This window comes from Sinocyclocheilus anshuiensis, unplaced genomic scaffold (assembly GCF_001515605.1).
Source record: "Sinocyclocheilus anshuiensis isolate Anshui unplaced genomic scaffold, SAMN03320099.WGS_v1.1 scaffold508, whole genome shotgun sequence".
Classification (NCBI taxonomy): Eukaryota; Metazoa; Chordata; class Actinopteri; order Cypriniformes; family Cyprinidae; genus Sinocyclocheilus; species Sinocyclocheilus anshuiensis.
In genome coordinates this window covers 201671-219991 of record NW_015555744.1, presented here as the reverse complement: position 1 = coordinate 219991, position 18321 = coordinate 201671, and the positions used below count along the sequence as shown (strand labels likewise).

Genomic DNA, 18321 nt, shown 5'->3' with positions numbered 1-18321 from the left:
TGCAAGGGACCCCAATCCTAAAATGTAAAAGGCATCTATATAGTTTATACTTGCATAATGAAAAATTAATATATGTCTAAAATATTATTTGAAAGATATTTAGTTTCTATTTAGGTACACAGTTATGTTTTCTTTTCCTAATCATCATAGTACTGTTTTATTTACTCTTTTTGTTTATTCATTTTGATCTATTTTTCTATGCTTTATTTCAATCTTATTTTTAAATGTTTCTGTGAACATTTCCATTGACCCCCAACCCCAGTTTGAAAACCCCTGCTTTACGAAATTATTCACTGGCAATATATCAGTTTTGCTAGGGGTTTGAAACTTTTCATTCCAGTAGTTTTTAATAATTTCCCGATGAAGAGACAAATTTTTCATGACTTCTGTTCAGAAGTTTAAGAAAGCATCATACAATTGTTTACAGTCCATCAGCAAACCACTGAAACACAAAGTCCACTTAACGAACAAAGTTCCTGGGATGTAGCTTGAACAGCTTCCCCCCTTGTGTTTTCTCTAATCCATATTTCTCAAGATTCTCCTCATTGAAAACCCCTTCCTCAATGTCTCTCTCGATCTGTGGGGCCACCACCTGATTGAAGAACATCTCTGGAGTCATGGGCGGCTCGGTCCCTGCAGGGGTCTTGTATGACACATATGGTTTCAGGTTAAATCCTTCCAGATTGGGCACCACAAATTCTGGTATCATGGCCTGTACAGGTATGAACTTTCTGCTGGAGGTGAGGACTCCAGTGGGTCTCGCACCTCTGCTCTTGTAGAATGTCCTGGGCCCGCGCTTGCTTGTGAACTCTGCCATTCTGTCGGCTCCTCTCACGAGCCCCCGTGTCAGTGCTGACAGCACCCCCATGTTACAGTGATTTAACTGCAGCAACAACCTGTTCAGAAATCAGTTTAATTATGTTTTAAACTATTTCATAACGTTACTTCTGGAAACTAATTATATTTTTAACAATGTTACACTATTATAGTGTTATATATGTATACATATACAGAATTTACGCATTCATTCTTCACATTGTTTGAGTGAGATACCATGTAAATTGACTACGATTTTACAGTAGTAAAATAGTAACAACAATTGTATATAAATAGTATGTTACGAAGGAAGCAACTGAACTGATGCTCCATGTGCAGTAGTGGGTTGGTAATCAACATTGTAAATATTAAATATTAACAGTCATCATTAATAAATTGTGTATTTTGTATATCAAGCAAGAATGACAACAAAATTAACATCTTGACATCTTTGTAAAGGTTGTCTTACTGCATTCTAGTTAAATGTTTTTAGAAACTGCTTCGAAATGAAAGCTATTACAGTTGTGTTGTCATAACCGTTCACTTCAATCACTTTTAACACATCGCGATAAAATAACGAAAACGTAACAGGCCACATATAAAGTATAAGTTAATGAAATATCATCTAGAAATCAATAAAAAGGACACACACTAACCTTGAACAGTGTGCTACTGTGCTTTCAAGAAGATCACTATATTCCCACGTTCAGCGTGATAAAGAAATTAACTGTGATTGGTCAGATCAGCCTGGAAATAGCCAATAGGAGCAGCGAATACTGAATGGCGGCTTTACGTTGGTCCTCAGCAGTGTTGCCATATCCGCTTGTTATAAGTTTCTTTGGGCTTGTTTTTTTTTTTTGTTTTTTTTTTTGCATTTCAACAACATCTTAACAGAACAAAATAGGCTAACATAAACACAACTGTAAGTCCTCACAGACTGAGGCATTCACATTATTCATACTATAACAGAGAAACAAACCGCCATACAAGACATTAATCCAGATAACATAAAATAAAATAAAATACATTCATGCAACCATAAACAATGTAGGGGATTAAACAAAATCACACTTATCAAACAAATCAAATAATTTCTTGGCCTTATCACTTCTCATAATTTTTAGGACCTCTGTATACATGGCAAGCTCCTTTTTAAAGACATTAAACTGGGGAGCTGTTTTCAAAACTTTACATTTGTGAATAAAGTATTTTAATATGAGAAGTGAACAATTTACAACTACACTTTTGTCCTCCAAATGTACTCCGAATTTCACCACGTCCCAAGTAATAGATGGAAAAATAGATATTCTTTGTTTAATCCAATTACATACTTCAGTCCAAAACGAATTAACCAGATTACAATGAAGAAATAAGTGTTCAACCGTTTCTACATCATTATTACAGAATTCTTTGGGCTTGTTTTGATAAACTCGTAAATTCTATATAGCGAGTCGCATTGTTTGTTTGTTTTTTTAAATCAGAATGCATGCGAGCTTTGAGCTTGCTAATGGCTGATCACAGCTGTGAAATCACACTTGCTATATTTACACTTGCTAGTTTATCTGTTAATATTTAGTTGTAAATACGTTTATGAATTAAAATTATTTCTTATTATATATGAATTATTACATAAATATATATAAATTCTAAAAATTATTTCCATTAAAATATGTACATAATAATTGAAAATACATTAATTTTGCAGAACGTTGCAGTTTATAATGTATTAGGTTTACATTTACATTTAGTAGATGCTTGAAATTAGGACAATAGAAGCAATCAAACCAACAAAAGAGCAATAATATGTAAGTGATGTGACAAGTCTCGGTTAGTCTAATGCAGTACATGTAGTTTAGTATTTTTTTTAATAATAAATAAAAAGAAAACAAGTAGATAGAATAGAAAAAATAATAATAGCGAACGCTAGTGTTAGAGGGTTGATTTTTTAATAAATAAAAAGTAAACATGGTTTATGATGAGTACATCTGATCAAATAAATGAAGCAATTCTCTTTCCTCCATAATCCAAATCCACAAACGAAATGAACATTTAAACTTATTTTGGGCCTGTTTAATCAGACTGTGTGGACAGTTTTTTTTTGAAGGATCTGGCAACACATGTAATCGGTGGGGGGTACTGACATTGTGAATGGGATCCCTGGGAGACTCCGAAGTGCATTGAAAGTGACCAAAACAGTTTGGAAACGCCGTTCAGAAGGTATTTTCCGTTTATCTATCGACATTATTTGCAAGTAGGATCTTCGCGTTATACAACCCCATAATGTTTTTACAATCTTGTTAGTTGCAGTGATCGACAGTGTATTTGATTACAAGAGCATGTTTATAGCCGCGGCTTGTGCGTAAACAGAACCGTGTTTACCTCAGACCCAGAGCCACATTCCTCCTGCAGCCCGTCCTAAACCAATCAAATTCTCATTGCCAATGGTTTGCCATTCTGTGCAAGACACTTAAAATGGAAGTTTTAGCGTCACCTTCACCCTGTGGTGAGAGTTTGACTTTTTCCCCTGACAGAGGGGGTCTCATGATGAATCACATCAGCAGGGTGTCAGATTGCATTGAGGGACGACAGGCAGTGTCACATGACTCAGGCAGAATCCCTCACACTGTCACTTTCGTTTGTGGTTTTTTTAAACAGTGTTGCTATTTTTAAAGATTTTGTAAACTGAAGAAATATTAAGAAGCACAGTAATGAAAGACAGACAGTACTTGATAAATTGAATGGTAATGGTGTCAAAAGGCCATGACCATGTGCTGGGAGATTCATATTGCAAATACACTCCTGTCAGATTTGTTGCTATGACACATTTTGGAAAGTGAGCTGTTGTTGTTATACGAAGTTTGAGCTTATATTTAGTAGAAATAGGTATTATGTAACTATTTTGATGTTATAATTAACAGTTGGTCTCTGAGGGTTAAACAATTTACATAGAAATTATTTCGCGCCTCTTTAATAGGTATAATAAGCCTGATGTAGGTAATTAACTTTGTAATTTGTGTCAAATGTGTTAATTTCTGCTTTCTCCTCACTGTAAGATATGGAAGAAAAAGAACAAGATGACACATGCAGTATATTTCCGGTAAGACGTATTTAAAAAAAAAATGCTTTTTAATTTTCTGAACGAATCACGAATAAATGAATAAATACATAAATAAAGCCATGTTACTATTTACTATGAATCATCTTTTCTACTGAAGTAATCTGCAGTAAGGTGTGATTTTGTGTATTCTAGGCAGTGCTGCCATCTGGGACTGAGATCAAGGCTCGAGTGCAGCACTTCATAGAGGATCAGTTACAGAGTACCATGGTATATGACAGTAACGCCTATGTTTTAGTGACTCAGTAGTCTGTATTGTTTGTCTTGCAAACAAAGTTTATTACTGTCTTTATTGTCATTTCATAATACAGTGGACTGGTGTGCTGATTGGAGCCGCTGTTGCTATTTCATTTATCAGTGTTGTTGCCTTTTTTCTGCACAGAAGATACAAGTTTGGTGAGTGTGAGATTGTTAATGATTTTCACAAGTGCTCCTTAAATCAACATAATATAGATGGGATAGCATGTAGATGCTTCGTGATAAACTTGTGAAATATTTACTTGCCTGATATCCAGGTTTTGAGATTTTGTGTTTTTCATCAACCATTTTTCCTTTGATTTTCCAGGAGAAGAGCAAGCTGAAGGTCCTAAATATCGTTTCAGAAAAAGAGACAAAGTGATGTTTTATGGCAGGAAGATAATGAGAAAGGTACCAGAACTTCTTACTTCGGATGGAAAATGCCTTGTTTCTTGTGTTACTTGCAACAAAACTATGATTAATGTGATGGTCATGGGTTGATTTTAAATCGCAGTGTTGTTATTTGTGGCCATTCAGGTCCAGACCTTATCCTCACCAGCCACCTCAGGTCCGGTATCTCAAAAGCGATCCAGAAAAAGAACGAAAGTTCTATCAATAGCTCGCAAGTACGTGAAAAGTCACAAACCAAGAAAAATCTGACATTTAAAAGCCAATCCATTCCCATCTAATCTTCCTATCCATCTCCTATCCAGAATCCTGCGCATCCGAAGGGAGCCACCAGCCCTGCAGCCGAAAGAGCCTCCACCTTCACTCTTGGAAGCAGATCTGACTGAATTTGACATGCAGAACTCTCACCTGCCCTCTGAGGTCCTGTATATGCTGAAAAATGTGAGGTTGGTAGCTTGTCATGCCCTCCTACAAGAGCTATTGTCTCTTTCCCATAATAAACAGTGCATAGAATCCAAGCTCCAATGGTCTGGCAGTGCTGTTCAGCAGCTAATGTGTTGCGATCTGTCTGTCTCTCAGGGTTCTGGGTCATTTTGAGAAGCCTCTGTTCCTGGAACTGTGTCGGCATATGGTGTTTGTGCAGCTGCAGCAAGGGGAAGGATTATTCCGCCCAGGTGACACTGATGACAGCATCTTTGTAGTGCAGGATGGGCGTCTTGATCTATGTATCCATGAGAATGTAAGAGCCGAACAATATACCTGTTTTTAATCTTTCCTACTGAAAATGGCTTTTTATATAGATTTGTATTTTTGTTTCCCTGGCTCAGGATGGGACTGAGGTTGTGGTGAAGCACGTTTTGCCTGGAGACAGTGTTCACAGTCTTCTCAGCATCCTCGATGTCATCACTGTAAAACCCATCTGGCCTCATTTTTGCCCATTCTGATATGCAAATGTCTGTCATCTGACCTGTTTTCATGCTCACAGAGTTTTAAAATGTGTCTCATATTTGAACCCGTTATTCTGCAGGGATATCCAGCTCCCTATAAAACTGTCTCAGCCAGGGCAGCAGCCCCAACTACTGTTCTCCGCCTTCCTGCACAGGCTTTCCAATCTGTCTTTGAGAAATACCCAGAGACCCTAGTCCGAGTTATTCAGGTATAACCTAAAGCCTAAAATACACTAACATCAAATGGAGGGGCTGGTAAGATTTTTTTTTAAATGCTTTTGTCTCTTAGATCACGAAGGTTGCAGTTATTTGATTCAAAATTCTATATCAATATATTGTAAAATGTACAATATATTGATATTTTACATTTTACTTTATTTATGTGATGGCAATGCTGAATTTTCAGCAGCAACATGATTCCATATCATTATATTATGCTGATTTGGTGCTCAAGAAACATTTCTTATTATTATCAATGTTGAAGACAATTCAAGATTCTTTGATGAAAAGTTAAAAAGAACAGCATTTATTTTTATTTTTTTTCTCATAATACAAATTTGAGACTGTTTTGTTTTGCTTATGATAGGATACAGCTGTTTCTTGTTTTTAGATCATCATGGTGCGTCTTCAGAGAGTTACCTTTCTTGCCCTTCACAACTATCTAGGCCTGACCACAGAACTTTTTAATAAGGTTAGATGTTTAGAAATCATGCTCTACTTTTGGAAAATATTTTAAAGTATTACATGATTTTTTTTTTTACAGTACGTATGTCGAATAGACCATTACTGTCATATCATGTAGGAAAGTCAAGCTGTTCCACTGGTCTCAGTGGCCAATGTTGTAGGAGAAGCCAGTCCAGGCAAAGGAATCCGCAGACACTCACAGACAATTGAGGAAGTTTCTGAAAAGTTCCCACAGAGGTCAACAGACCGTTATAGTGACACAAGTCAGATGAACAGAGGAGAGGGTATGTTTTTGTATGTAGTTAAATATTTGCTGTAAATGTAGAAATTAACATGTAGAATTTTAATCTGTACAATTTTGTTCAAACTTCCCTAATATTATCCTAATTCAGGGATCCTCAAATCTGGCCCACGAGATCCACTTTCCTGCAGAGTTTAGCTCTAACCCTAATCAAACACACCTGAGTTTGCTAATCAATGTCTTCAGGATCATTAGAAAATCACAGGTAGGTGAGTTTGATCAGGGTTGGAGCTAAACTCTGCAGCGTATTGGCCCTCCAGGGCAAGATTTGAGGAACGCTGTCCTAATTTAAAACAAAAAAAAATATCACTACGAGCTATAAAACAGCCTTTAGGTCTTGTTTGCTCTTTTGTTTTTTAAGATGGTGGGAAGCATCGTACAGAAAGTCCTACCGCTTTATTCAGGAAGTCTCGCTCACTGTCAGCACCTTTTGACGGCACCCATGGTAGTGCTTCACCATGCACCTTTTACAAAATACCCAATACTGACTTTGACATTGTACTTAATGCTTGAATACATTCATAATGAACATTTTTGAGTGTGCTAATGTGTGCTTAATCTGCTTATCTTCCAGCTGGGTCTCCTGACCACAATATGGCCTTTGACAGGGCAAGCATTACAAAAGAGGAAGCCCCTACAAGTCCTATTGCCATTCATAAGGTACCTTGGCGTAATTTTATGACACACATAAAAAGCCATAGACTGTCCTTCTTTTTCCTCACATTTGTTTACAATTTGTATATCTCACGTGTGCCTTTGTCTCTCCTCCAGTCTATAAGGAAGAAGTCGGTGACAATGCAACATTCTCCTTCAGCTGTGTTTCACTACTCAGACACTGGGGGGCACTCCAGCCACATCCACCATTGTAAAGTTAATGCCGTTTTCCAAGCTGCCAAGAAGGACTTGATTAAAATTATTCAGCTTCAGGTCAGGCTGCATTAATTATATTGATCTACTGAAGTAAGAATTTTGATATAATTATAATGTTTGCCCTGGATTTTTATGTAATATAAAAATGTAACTTTGTACTCCAGGACCCCAGTCTTCTGGAAGATAGGGTGACTTTGAGACAAGTTAAAGCGGGCTCTGTTGTTGCGAGCGAGGGAGATCAGGTAGAAAGATACCTGTGACTTTGACTATCCTATTGAGTAATTATCAATTTCAAGTCACATGTGAATCCATTTCTACTTTGTTTCTGTGACAGGATGTGAGCGTGCAGTTTGTCATCTCAGGAGCTCTCCATGTGTACCAGAGACTGATTGACAGAGAGGAAGAAACGTGTCTTTTTGTGGCTCACCCTGGAGAGATGGTGGGCCACCTGGCCGTTCTCACAGGAGAGCCTCTCATCTTTTCTGTGCGCGCCCACCGTGACTGCTGCTTCCTGTCCATCTCCAAAACACACTTCTATGAGTATGTGATGTGCACCAAATTTTAACTTAAGGCAATTGAAAATTCTAGCAAATGTACTCCCCACCAGCTGTAAGGACAAATCCATTTGATGAGTTCTAGTATTTATATAATAAGTAACAACTTAATCTGATAAAACTGCTTCTGACCCTTTTGGGTTTATTAAACCCTATGTAGTTTTTTTATGTAAATATTTTTCAGCATTTTAAATTACTGTTTGGCTTTTTTGTAGGACTTAAATCAATAATAACAACAAAAATGATTATCCAAAAAACATTTAAATAAAAAATAATTATGCAAGAATTAGAAAGATTTAATTTGAAATGGTATAAAATTAAGTATAGCGTATAAGAACACTGCTTAACATGTCAACTGTGTGTTTTATCCACTAGGATAATGCGTGCCGAGCCTCGTATGGTGTTAAATGTAGCTCACACGGTGGTACGGAGGGTCTCCTCCTTTGTCCGACAGATTGACTTTGCCCTGGACTGGACGGCACTGGAGGCCGGACGGGCTGTCTATAGGTAAGCACCCTTTTCCAATATATAATTTCTCAGTTCTAGATCTGTATGTCTAAGGTCACTGTTCTGCTTTCCGATGTTGTAAGAACATGAAAGTGCATGTAAAATATATTTCAGGTAATACTTTCATTTTTCTCTTTTGTCTTTCTCAGACAAGGTGATAAGTCAGACAGCACTTTCATTGTTCTGAGTGGACGTCTGCGTTCTGTCATCATGAAGGATGATGGGAAAAAAGAGCTTGCTGGAGAGTATGGGCGGGGAGACCTCATTGGTGTGGTAAGTGGATATATGTGCGTGTGTGTGTGTGTGCCTATCTATATACTGGTGTACTTTCAAAGGTTGACAAACTACATTTTTAGAAGATATATTGGTAACACTTTACTTAAAGCCTTTATGCACAATGCATTATAAAAGTAGTTTTAATGCATTAATTATGTCTTGTAATGCACCTTATAATGCATTGTACAATCTCACGAATAATTGTAACCACTGTTAATACATTATAACACTTATCAATTCATTATTACACTATGCATTTTAAATTTGACTATAATTATTTACAAGATATAATGTATTACAACATACATTATGAATAATTAGAATGCATTATACCCTTTAATAACGCTTTAAAATGCACTATACATAAATGCTTTAAGTAAAGTGTTACCAATATATTTAAAATGTTTCAATAGGAAATACATTAAAGGAAAAAAAAAAACATTTTAGATAATTTTGTGGAGTGTTTAATAAAAATCCTGCTTCAGTTTCCATCTTTTAAAAGTGTGTTTGCTGGTATTAGGTGGAAGCTTTGAGTCATTTAAACAGAGCCACTACAGTCCATGCAGTCCGAGACTCTGAACTGGCCAAACTGCCTGAAGGAGCTCTTAACTCTATTAAGAGGAAATACCCACAGGTTAGACCATGTAAAAGAAAATCATTAATGCATATCATGATGTTCTGTTGCATGTGCATTAACACATCACACTCCTTCATAGGTTGTGACTCGCCTGATTCATCTTCTTGGGAAGAAAATTCTGGGCAACATGCAGCAAGTGAATGGTCCACTATCAGGTGTGTGTTTGTGAAAAAGTTCTGTGTGTTTGTGCTTTGTATTTTCCCTAATGCACAATAATGATCTTCACAGTGCGCAATCTGGGTTTTCACACCCCAAGCAGTAAGTGGGATGCAGGTAACCCAGCCGCCAATCTATCTACGGTCGCCATACTGCCTGTGTCTGAGGAGGTGCCTTTGACTGCCTTCACGCTGGAGCTGCAGCATGCTCTCAGTGCTATTGGTCAGCTATTGATCTCTTTTCCCTCCTTAATTTGCCTCAAAGTAAAGCTAATACTAAGTTGACTGTCTTAACTTTTTAATTAGGCCCCACTTTGCTCCTAACCAGTGACATCATCAGACAGCACCTGGGTGTTGCAGCCTTGGACAGGTGAGAGTTGTATCCACCTTTTTCTTCAACGCGGAAGCCTATGGGCAAGATTTCCGGTTAATTAGCCGCTATAGGGAAATAACGAGAAAAAAAACAACATGCAGTAAATGGTAAAACTGATTGCGCTACAAACCAGTGTGTTCATAATTAAGATAATACATTAAAATAATATGGTAAGACACACCAATTTTCAATATCAAGCAGCAAAACTAACTGTTTTGTACAGCTAAAAATAGCTGGACGCGGATGAGACCGGAAGCTAGACCCACAGAATTTAAAAATGGCCACGCCCATTTTTACGGGAAGAAAAACATACTTATATTATTTAATAGTATGTATAAAGACAGTTTGTATGCCAGATTTGGGACACACTACCACATCATAAATGTTCTTGATTTCACAGACTTCCTTTGTAACGTTAGCATCTGCATGTACTGTACTGTAGGTGTTAACATCTAAATTCATTAAAAATCTTTATGGCCTACTTAACTTTTACGTTCATGCAAACAAAAACACTGAAGCAACTTTTGCATTCCTTACCATTTTTCTGAAACTGAAAGAGACTAAAATTTCCACTGACTGGAAATCATATATTCTATTTTCAGTGGACTATGATTTGGGGAGCATGCATTCTAATCTCGCATACCATTTAAGATGGGTAGTATGCAAATTGGGATGCATTGTATATTTTTTCCAGCCAAATGTTGTGCTTTTGTTTCCTCTGACGTACTGTTTATTTGATTTATTATTTCCTTTTCAGTGTTCATGAGTATCGTTTGTCAAGCTGGTTGGGTCAACAAGAGGACATCCACCGGATTGTTCTGTATCAGTCTGACAGTTCTCTGACTCCTTGGACTCAACGTTGCATCAGACAGGCGGACTGCATCATCATAGTTGGTGTGGGGGAACAGGAGCCCACTGTGGGAGAGGTGAATTGTTATTAAAAAGATTTTGCCTATAAAGAAGTAAATACTGCTTTTGAAGTGTATTTTTAAAAGCATGTACTCACATGCGATGAAGACTCCAGTCATATCAATTTATTTTACATGGAGGGGGATTGTTGCCTAATTCATTGAATTAATGTCTGCACATACATTTCTGTTAAACTGTTTGGTAAACGGAGCTTTTTGGATCTGTTTGTGGTATCAGCTAGAGCGAATGCTAGAGAGCAGTGCTGTGAGAGCTCAGAAGCAGCTGGTCCTGTTGCACCGTGAGGACGGGCCTCCACCAAGAGGAACAGCAGAATGGCTCAACATGCGCAGCTGGATCTCTAGACATCTGCATCTGTCATGTCCCCACAGGGTCTTCTCCAGGAGGAGTCTGCCTAAACTGGTACCAGTGTTAACATTCGATTGTTGCAAATGGTAATGCTATTATTTAGCCTGAGACAAATCCATCGATTTTCCAAATGACAAATGCAATGCAGATTTATTTTTGATTACTAAAACTAAAACCATAGAACAGTTACTCAATTAAAAGAAAATGAAAATGTACAGAGCCGCATGACATGCAGAAAAAAAAAGTTTTATATTTTTTTTAAATTGTCAAATCTCGGTTTGCTCAATCGTGCTCACGATTTACTAACTTGTTCCCTTGTTTTAAGTAAATTGTGCACACAAAATAATAATTCATTGCCTCGTTTTAAGTAAATTGTGTGCACAAAATAATAATTTGTTCCCTCATTTTAAGTAAATCGTGCTCAGGAAATAATCATTTGTTCCACTTCCTGTCTGCTTTCTCATTACTGCTGTTATGTAAATACATCTTAAATTGTAACTTTTATTTTGAGTTGGGAATGAGTTATACACAGATTCTCAAAAGCCTTGCAGCATTGCATGGAATCATTTTAAGTGAGAGGCATCTACATTGGTTTATGAGAATGCAGACAGGAAGTGGATCGACTTATTATTTTGTGCACACTATTTGCTTAAAAGGAGGGAACGAATTATTATATCGAGCGCATGATTTACTTAAAACTAGGGAACGAATTAGTAAATTGTGTGCACAATTTAGTAAATCGAGGGAGCGAATTCGTAAACTGTGCGCTTGATTTACTTTTTTTCCTGCATGTCATGTGCGTAACAATTAACTAAAAAAAAAAACATCAACATCAGTGATATAAACTAATCTTATGTAGGGTCATGGGGATGCTGGAGTCTGGGGCCATAGGCAGGAAAACACCTTAGCAAATTAACCTTACCATACATATAACTAATAATACATATTAAAAGCTTTACTAAAAAGGTATGTTTGAAGCAATTTCTTATTGCTAATGTAGTAGGTAATGAATCCCATACCTTAGGAATGGGGACTATGACTGTCAAACAAAATTTTAAGACAAGATTTGCAGTGAATAGCGAGACATTTCACATAGTTCAAGCAAAGTTGTCGAATGGCTTCAGAAGACTTGGAACATAGTGTATGAGTTGTATAGACTACCGTGACTAATTTATGATCCTTTTATGGTGCTTTTTTTCTTTTGAGTTGCACAACACTTGGACTGCATTACAGAAACGTTCTAACTCTGAATCCTATCTTATCTGTTTAGTAACCATGGTAATTTCACTGAAGAAACAGAACTTTTCAAATCTTAAGTCAGGTCAATTAAGAATTAATGGTCAACATAAAAATGGTCAACATGTGACCGAAACGTTTGCCTTGTTTTTACTCAGTAAATTGCTTATATTGCTTTCATCTCGCTTGTTGACTCTTTGATGTTTGAGTGTGTGGACTTTTTTCAAGCTCTTCACCTTTGGGAAACTTTTTTGGTCTACGCACCTCAGTTGGATTATTTTGAAGGCGCGGTGAGTCTCTGGCTGCTTCTCAATTAAGAATTAAGACATTTCTGTAATGCAGCTGGACCCCATCCACTTTTATTAAGTGAACATTCTTCAAAACTTTTTTTTTCTGTGTGACCTAATCTACTCATCATCTCTTATTTGTGCAAACTCCGACTTTCCTCTTCTCCTGTCAGAGAGAGATGTATCAGCGGGTATTTGAGAAGCCTCCCGACCGGCATTCTGACTTCTCGCGTCTGGCTCGGATCCTGACAGGCAACGCTATCGCTCTGGTGCTGGGAGGAGGGGGGGCAAGGTACGAATTTGTCTTCCCCTTCATCACCAGTAATTCTGTTCCACCTCAATCCATGTGGCCTGCTGCCAACAACATTTCTCACATACATAATCTAGCAAAAGCATGTTGATGTTGACTTCTTCAATCATCTGTAGTTCAGTAGTCTCTTGAACTATTTATCTTTTGCATTATTAGAAGTTTGTATCCACTTAAGTTTTGTAATTTTGTGCTCATCAACTAATCCTAATATAGCGATTTCTAACTCATTAGTGTTATTTTGGGGTTCACATTCTCAGCATGTCTGTGGTTTCTCTCGATGATAGCGACTCTTTGTCTACTCTCTGTCCCTGCCTGCTATCAGTCGTAATCAGCGACTTGTTAAAGGTGGGTCAAACATGATATATAACTGGGCATAAAATGTCTAATCTACTTCACGTAGCGGTGACGTAATTTTTCTGTGTGATTCTGTAATTGCAATGATATGAATAGCATGTTATATATAATTGTCTCTGTGGCCGTATATGCTCGTCATCTAGACTTTTTAAATCTTTAATACAGACTTTGCTTACATATGAAGTATGTTTAAAGGTGAAGTGTATAATTTTTGTGTGACTAGCAGAACACAGGTTTTTCAAACCCTCCTTTTGCTCTGCCTCTTGTCAGTCAAACTGGTAGCCCCGCCCCAAATTCATGTGATTGGTTGATCCAGTCTTTGACATGTCAATGTTTTCAAAGCATAACAGGATCGATGTTCACATTCGGTGACTGACTTCGTTTTTACACATGAAACTAGGATGAGAAATTTAAAAAGAAAAATACTCACTTTACCTTTAAAATGCTTTATAAAAAAGACTAATATTACACAATGCTCAACTAAGTACTAAAATGTGAAAATGAAAACCAATATATGAATATGAAAACACACTATACCCACAGAGGCTGCTCTCAGGTGGGCATCATTCGGGCGTTGAGTGAGGCAGGGATCCCTGTGGATCTGATTGGTGGCACTTCCATTGGTTCCTTGATAGGAGCGCTCTATGCTGAAGAGCGAAGCGTCAGTCGTATGACGGTTAGGGCACGCCAGTGGGCCATGGTAAGACCTTTAACCTGAACACTAACATTCATACAGTACATGCAGAACCATGCATTGAGTTATCTTTTTTGTGCACAACAGGATTTTGGATCCATATTTAAGAAGATCTCAGATTTGACGTACCCAGTGACATCCATGTTTACTGGAGCATCATTTAACTCCAGCATTAGTGGAATCTTCCAGGACAAACAAATCGAGGTTCAGTTGTTTGACACTTGACACTGCACAAAACAGACTATTATAAACATCATATTCTTATGTAAGTCTAAATCTTGAGCATATGTCTGTCTTATATGGTAGGACCTTTGGATCTCTTATTTCAACATCACCACAGACATCACTGCCTCCTCCATGAGAGCACACACTGATGGTTACTTCTTTATCTCTAAAACATGTCATCTTTATTTCTCATCTTTTGTCACAGATCTTAACATGTATGCTCTCTTTTAGGTTCTCTGTGGAGGTACGTGCGTGCCAGCATGTCTCTCTCTGGGTACCTTCCCCCTCTGTGTGACCCTAAAGATGGACACTTGCTCATGGATGGAGGCTACATCAATAACCTACCTGGTTAAAAAATTTGAGTTTATTATAAGTATTACATACAATCATTTATATTTTCACCAATTGTAGAAGGTGCTATCACCCAGCTCTAAACTGCTAATTGTGAAATGTTAGCTGTAAGGTATTTTAAACATTACATTTCTGTAAAGCTGACACAGCTCGCTCGATGGGTGCCAAGTTGGTGATTGCCGTTGATGTTGGCAGTCAGGATGAGACTGATCTGACTAATTATGGAGACTCTTTATCTGGATGGTGGCTGCTATGGAAACGCTTGAACCCTCTGTCAGAAAAAGTAAAGGTCAGAAGATATATGGTGATGGTTGAATATAATGGCTTTTTATGGGTTATTCAATTACAAACCATTTCAATTACAAATCCCAAAACATTTGTTTGTGTCTATTTCTACAAATAATATAATTACTATATGACATAATAATAATATGTGTAATATACACTGCCTTTCAAAAGTTTGGGATCAGTAAGATTTTTAATGTTTTTTAATGGAGTCTCTTATGCTCATCAAGGCTGTATTTATTTGATCAAAAATACAGAAAAAAAAGTAATATTGTGAAATATTATTGCATTTTTTAATATTGGTTTCCTATTTTAATATACTTTAAAATATAATTTAAATCTGTGACGCAGCGGTGAATTTTCATCAGCTATTACTCCAGTCTTTAGTGTCACATGAACCTTCAGAAATCATTCTAATATGCTGATTTATTACTAGAGTTGAAACTGTTGTGCTGTGTAATATTTTTTTGGAACCTGTGATACTTTTTTATTTGACTCTTTGATGGATAAAAAGTTAAACAGAACAGCATTTATTCGAAATAGAAGTCTTTAATACCACTTTTTATCCATTTAACACATCCTAGCTGAATAAAAGTATTAATTTCTTATACTAAGGAAAAAGAAAGAAAAAATGTACTGACTCCAAACTTTTAAATAGTAGTGTTTATTGTAACACAACATTTCTATTTTGAATAAACACTGTCCTTTTGAAATTTTTATTTATCAAAGAATCCTGGAAAAAGTATTACAGGTCCTAAAAAATATTAAGCAGCACAACCATTTCCAACATTGATGATAAATCAGCATATCAGAATGTTTTCTGAAGGATCATGTGACACTGAAGACTGGAGTAATGATGCTGAATATTCAGCTTTGCTTCACAGGAATTAATTCTATTTTAAAGTATTTTAAAATAGAAAATATAATATTTCACAAAATTACAGTTTTTTTCTGTATTTTTGATCAAATAAATGCAGCCTTCATGAGCATGAGAAACTTCTTTAAAAAACATTAAAAATCGGCACTGTATATAAATATTTATATAATATTTATCTGAAATAATTATATCATATATTTATATTGTATACAAATTTTAAATTTTTTCCTTTTCTTTTGAAAACCTTTGTACATGGCAATATATTAAAAAATATTTTATTTTTTATTTTTAAGCCCTAACTGCTTCCCATCATTGCCTTACTCCCTTGCATTCACTGGTCCAAGAAGATTTTTATGGCTTCATATCCTCTAGGTGTTGAACATGGCTGAGATTCAGACCCGTCTGGCTTATGTGTGTTCTGTGCGTCAGCTGGAGATGGTAAAAGACAGTGACTACTGCGAGTACCTGCGACCACCCATAGATCGCTATGGAACACTGGACTTTGGCAAATTTGATGAGATTGCTGTGAGTGGGCTGTCATCATCTCATAGAAACTTCTGTTGCCTTGGCCTTGACTGCAGCAATTACTTTTTTCTGTTATTGCAGGACGTTGGCTACCAGCATGGGAAGACCGTGTTTGACGTGTGGTGTCGGAGTGGTGTGAGGGAGACAATGCTCAAAGACCAACATCAAGAGGAATTCCACAAATCCAGGAGCACTAATGTAAAAGGGGTTTGAAGGAGTTTTGCTTGTATCTTATGCAGCATCACAAACTAATTCCATGATTATCTATCTTCCAGGTGACCCGTCCCAATGCTTCTTTCACTGATCTGGCTGAAATAGTCTCCAGAATAGAGCCAGTGAAGCAGGCTGTGGTGGATGGTGAGAAATGGATGATCTTCACTCATGTTGTTTCTCCATGCCATTCGCTCACCTTTGTTTTGTTTCTTACATTCACTCACACACACAGAGGAGTCTGAGTACCAGACAGACTATGATGAAGATGCAGTGCTATCAGACTTTGACCTGTCCAATCCAAACAGTGAACACAGTGAGCATACTGAAGATGAAGAGGATGAGACAGCTGATACAGTAAGATAACTGGATGCATGTGTTATTTTTTCGTATGGTTAATCCTAATACGATTTTTAACTTCGAACAGGATGATGAAATGGAGATCAGGACAAGGCGACATTGAGCACACAGCAGCCACCATACCACCTGACCTCAAATACTTTTTTTCCAAGATGTTTTGATTTTTTTCTTCTTCTTTACAGTATTATCAGCCTTTATAAGGGTTTTTAAGGATTTTAATAAGTAACATTATCAGTATTGGAATTGACTTACTTGAATTGTTAGAAACTGACATGTACTTAAGAGAAAAAGCAAGTATTATGGTACATCTAGATTAAACCACTCTCATTTTTTATTCTTTGGGAAGGATGGCTAACACAACACTAAGCTGTCTCAGAGTCCAGTAACAATTGCTAAAACTCTGAAACAAAGTGGTTTTCTTGCCTTTACTTTTAGTATTACATTTCAATTTCATGCAAGCTGTCAATGCAACCTCAACACAGTTTACTGTGTGAAACGATAAGCTGTTTTGTGTCTATATTATCCTGTTAGTGAAGTTAACACTAGTCCAACTGGTTTATAACCAGAAGAGAAGGATGAACTAGTAAACATAACTGAGAGATATCCTGATTTCAGTATTTCTAGCCATTTATATGTTGGTAAATCACTATATAAACAGTCCTTTTATTGTGGATTATGGGTGAAGTGTTGATTGAAGCAGTTGGCAATGTTTTAATGTGTTATTTGCCTTATTAAATGTTCAGTTGTCTGAATATTTGGTTGATTGTTAAATAGATATCTAGTATCTGACATGATGAGGAATCATTTTCCTTTATCTTCTGAACCGAGAGTTCATTGTACTATGAAAACATGTAGAGATGCCTGAAATATCTGGATCTGTAGTGTCTTCCTCAGAAATGGAGCAGTCACGGCAAAATCATTTTCAGGACCTTGGACAAGGCCTTAAAGATGGCCTTACAAAATGTTTTCAATTCAATGTTGGGAATAATTTATGAAAAATTATTCTGCAACAAAAGAAAATAAAAACTGATCACTAAAATCATGATGCTGTCTCCATCTTTGTAACTCCAGTCAAAGTTAGGATGCCAAGACACCCCTACACAGGCGATGGTATTTCCTCACGTACTGCTGAAGAACTTGTGACAAAGGTCAGTGTTTTCAAACTTTGTTCTGGTCGGCATGAGTGACTAGTTCTTTATTGATCTGCCACTCTATGAGATCTCTGAAATTTGCTTCCTACCAAGGGTTTGATTTGATGGATGAATGAGCGGATTGATATTGGCATGTCTCTCCTTTGTGCCTTTCACTTCCAGTGATCTTCAGAATTAACTGACGGCATGACAAGAACAAACGTGCTGCCACCAGTCAGAAGAGAAGCTGAATAAAAATCAGACTGAATTAGGGTTTCGGCCATCTCTAATTGCAGGCAAGCTGTGTAGAGGTGCAGAGGTT

General features: G+C 36.9%; 2 protein-coding genes across 3 annotated transcripts; one reads left to right on the top strand and one right to left on the bottom strand.

Annotated features, from left to right (window-relative positions):
- Nucleotides 1-247: 247 nt before the first annotated feature.
- LOC107673372 (39S ribosomal protein L41, mitochondrial-like) lies at nucleotides 248-1558 on the bottom strand. Of its 2 annotated transcripts, none has more exons than XM_016466924.1 (2): nucleotides 1473-1558; nucleotides 248-896 (listed from the first exon to the last, which is right to left on the bottom strand). In XM_016466924.1, exon 2 carries the CDS (start codon nucleotides 866-868, stop codon nucleotides 461-463), a length of 408 nt encoding a protein of 135 aa, XP_016322410.1. In that variant the 5' UTR covers nucleotides 869-896; nucleotides 1473-1558; the 3' UTR covers nucleotides 248-460. The 2 variants fall into 2 exon arrangements, with proteins under 2 accessions (XP_016322410.1, XP_016322411.1); XM_016466925.1 differs by having other exon boundaries at nucleotides 248-893.
- A 1384-nt stretch (nucleotides 1559-2942) lies between these two features.
- On the top strand, nucleotides 2943-17661 carry pnpla7b (patatin-like phospholipase domain containing 7b). The gene is made up of 36 exons (XM_016466996.1): nucleotides 2943-3033; nucleotides 3870-3913; nucleotides 4067-4141; nucleotides 4243-4327; nucleotides 4497-4579; nucleotides 4706-4794; nucleotides 4882-5022; nucleotides 5156-5315; nucleotides 5404-5484; nucleotides 5604-5732; nucleotides 6134-6214; nucleotides 6326-6491; nucleotides 6870-6953; nucleotides 7083-7168; nucleotides 7280-7435; nucleotides 7543-7620; nucleotides 7713-7918; nucleotides 8308-8439; nucleotides 8589-8712; nucleotides 9236-9349; nucleotides 9432-9507; nucleotides 9581-9730; nucleotides 9814-9877; nucleotides 10638-10806; nucleotides 11027-11209; nucleotides 12852-12970; nucleotides 13886-14042; nucleotides 14124-14240; nucleotides 14343-14412; nucleotides 14493-14609; nucleotides 14753-14901; nucleotides 16147-16299; nucleotides 16381-16497; nucleotides 16575-16656; nucleotides 16745-16866; nucleotides 16937-17661. The coding sequence occupies exons 2-36, from the start codon at nucleotides 3872-3874 to the stop codon at nucleotides 16970-16972; spliced, it is 3993 nt and encodes a 1330-aa protein (XP_016322482.1). The 5' UTR covers nucleotides 2943-3033; nucleotides 3870-3871; the 3' UTR covers nucleotides 16973-17661.
- The last annotated feature ends 660 nt before the right edge of the window (nucleotides 17662-18321 follow it).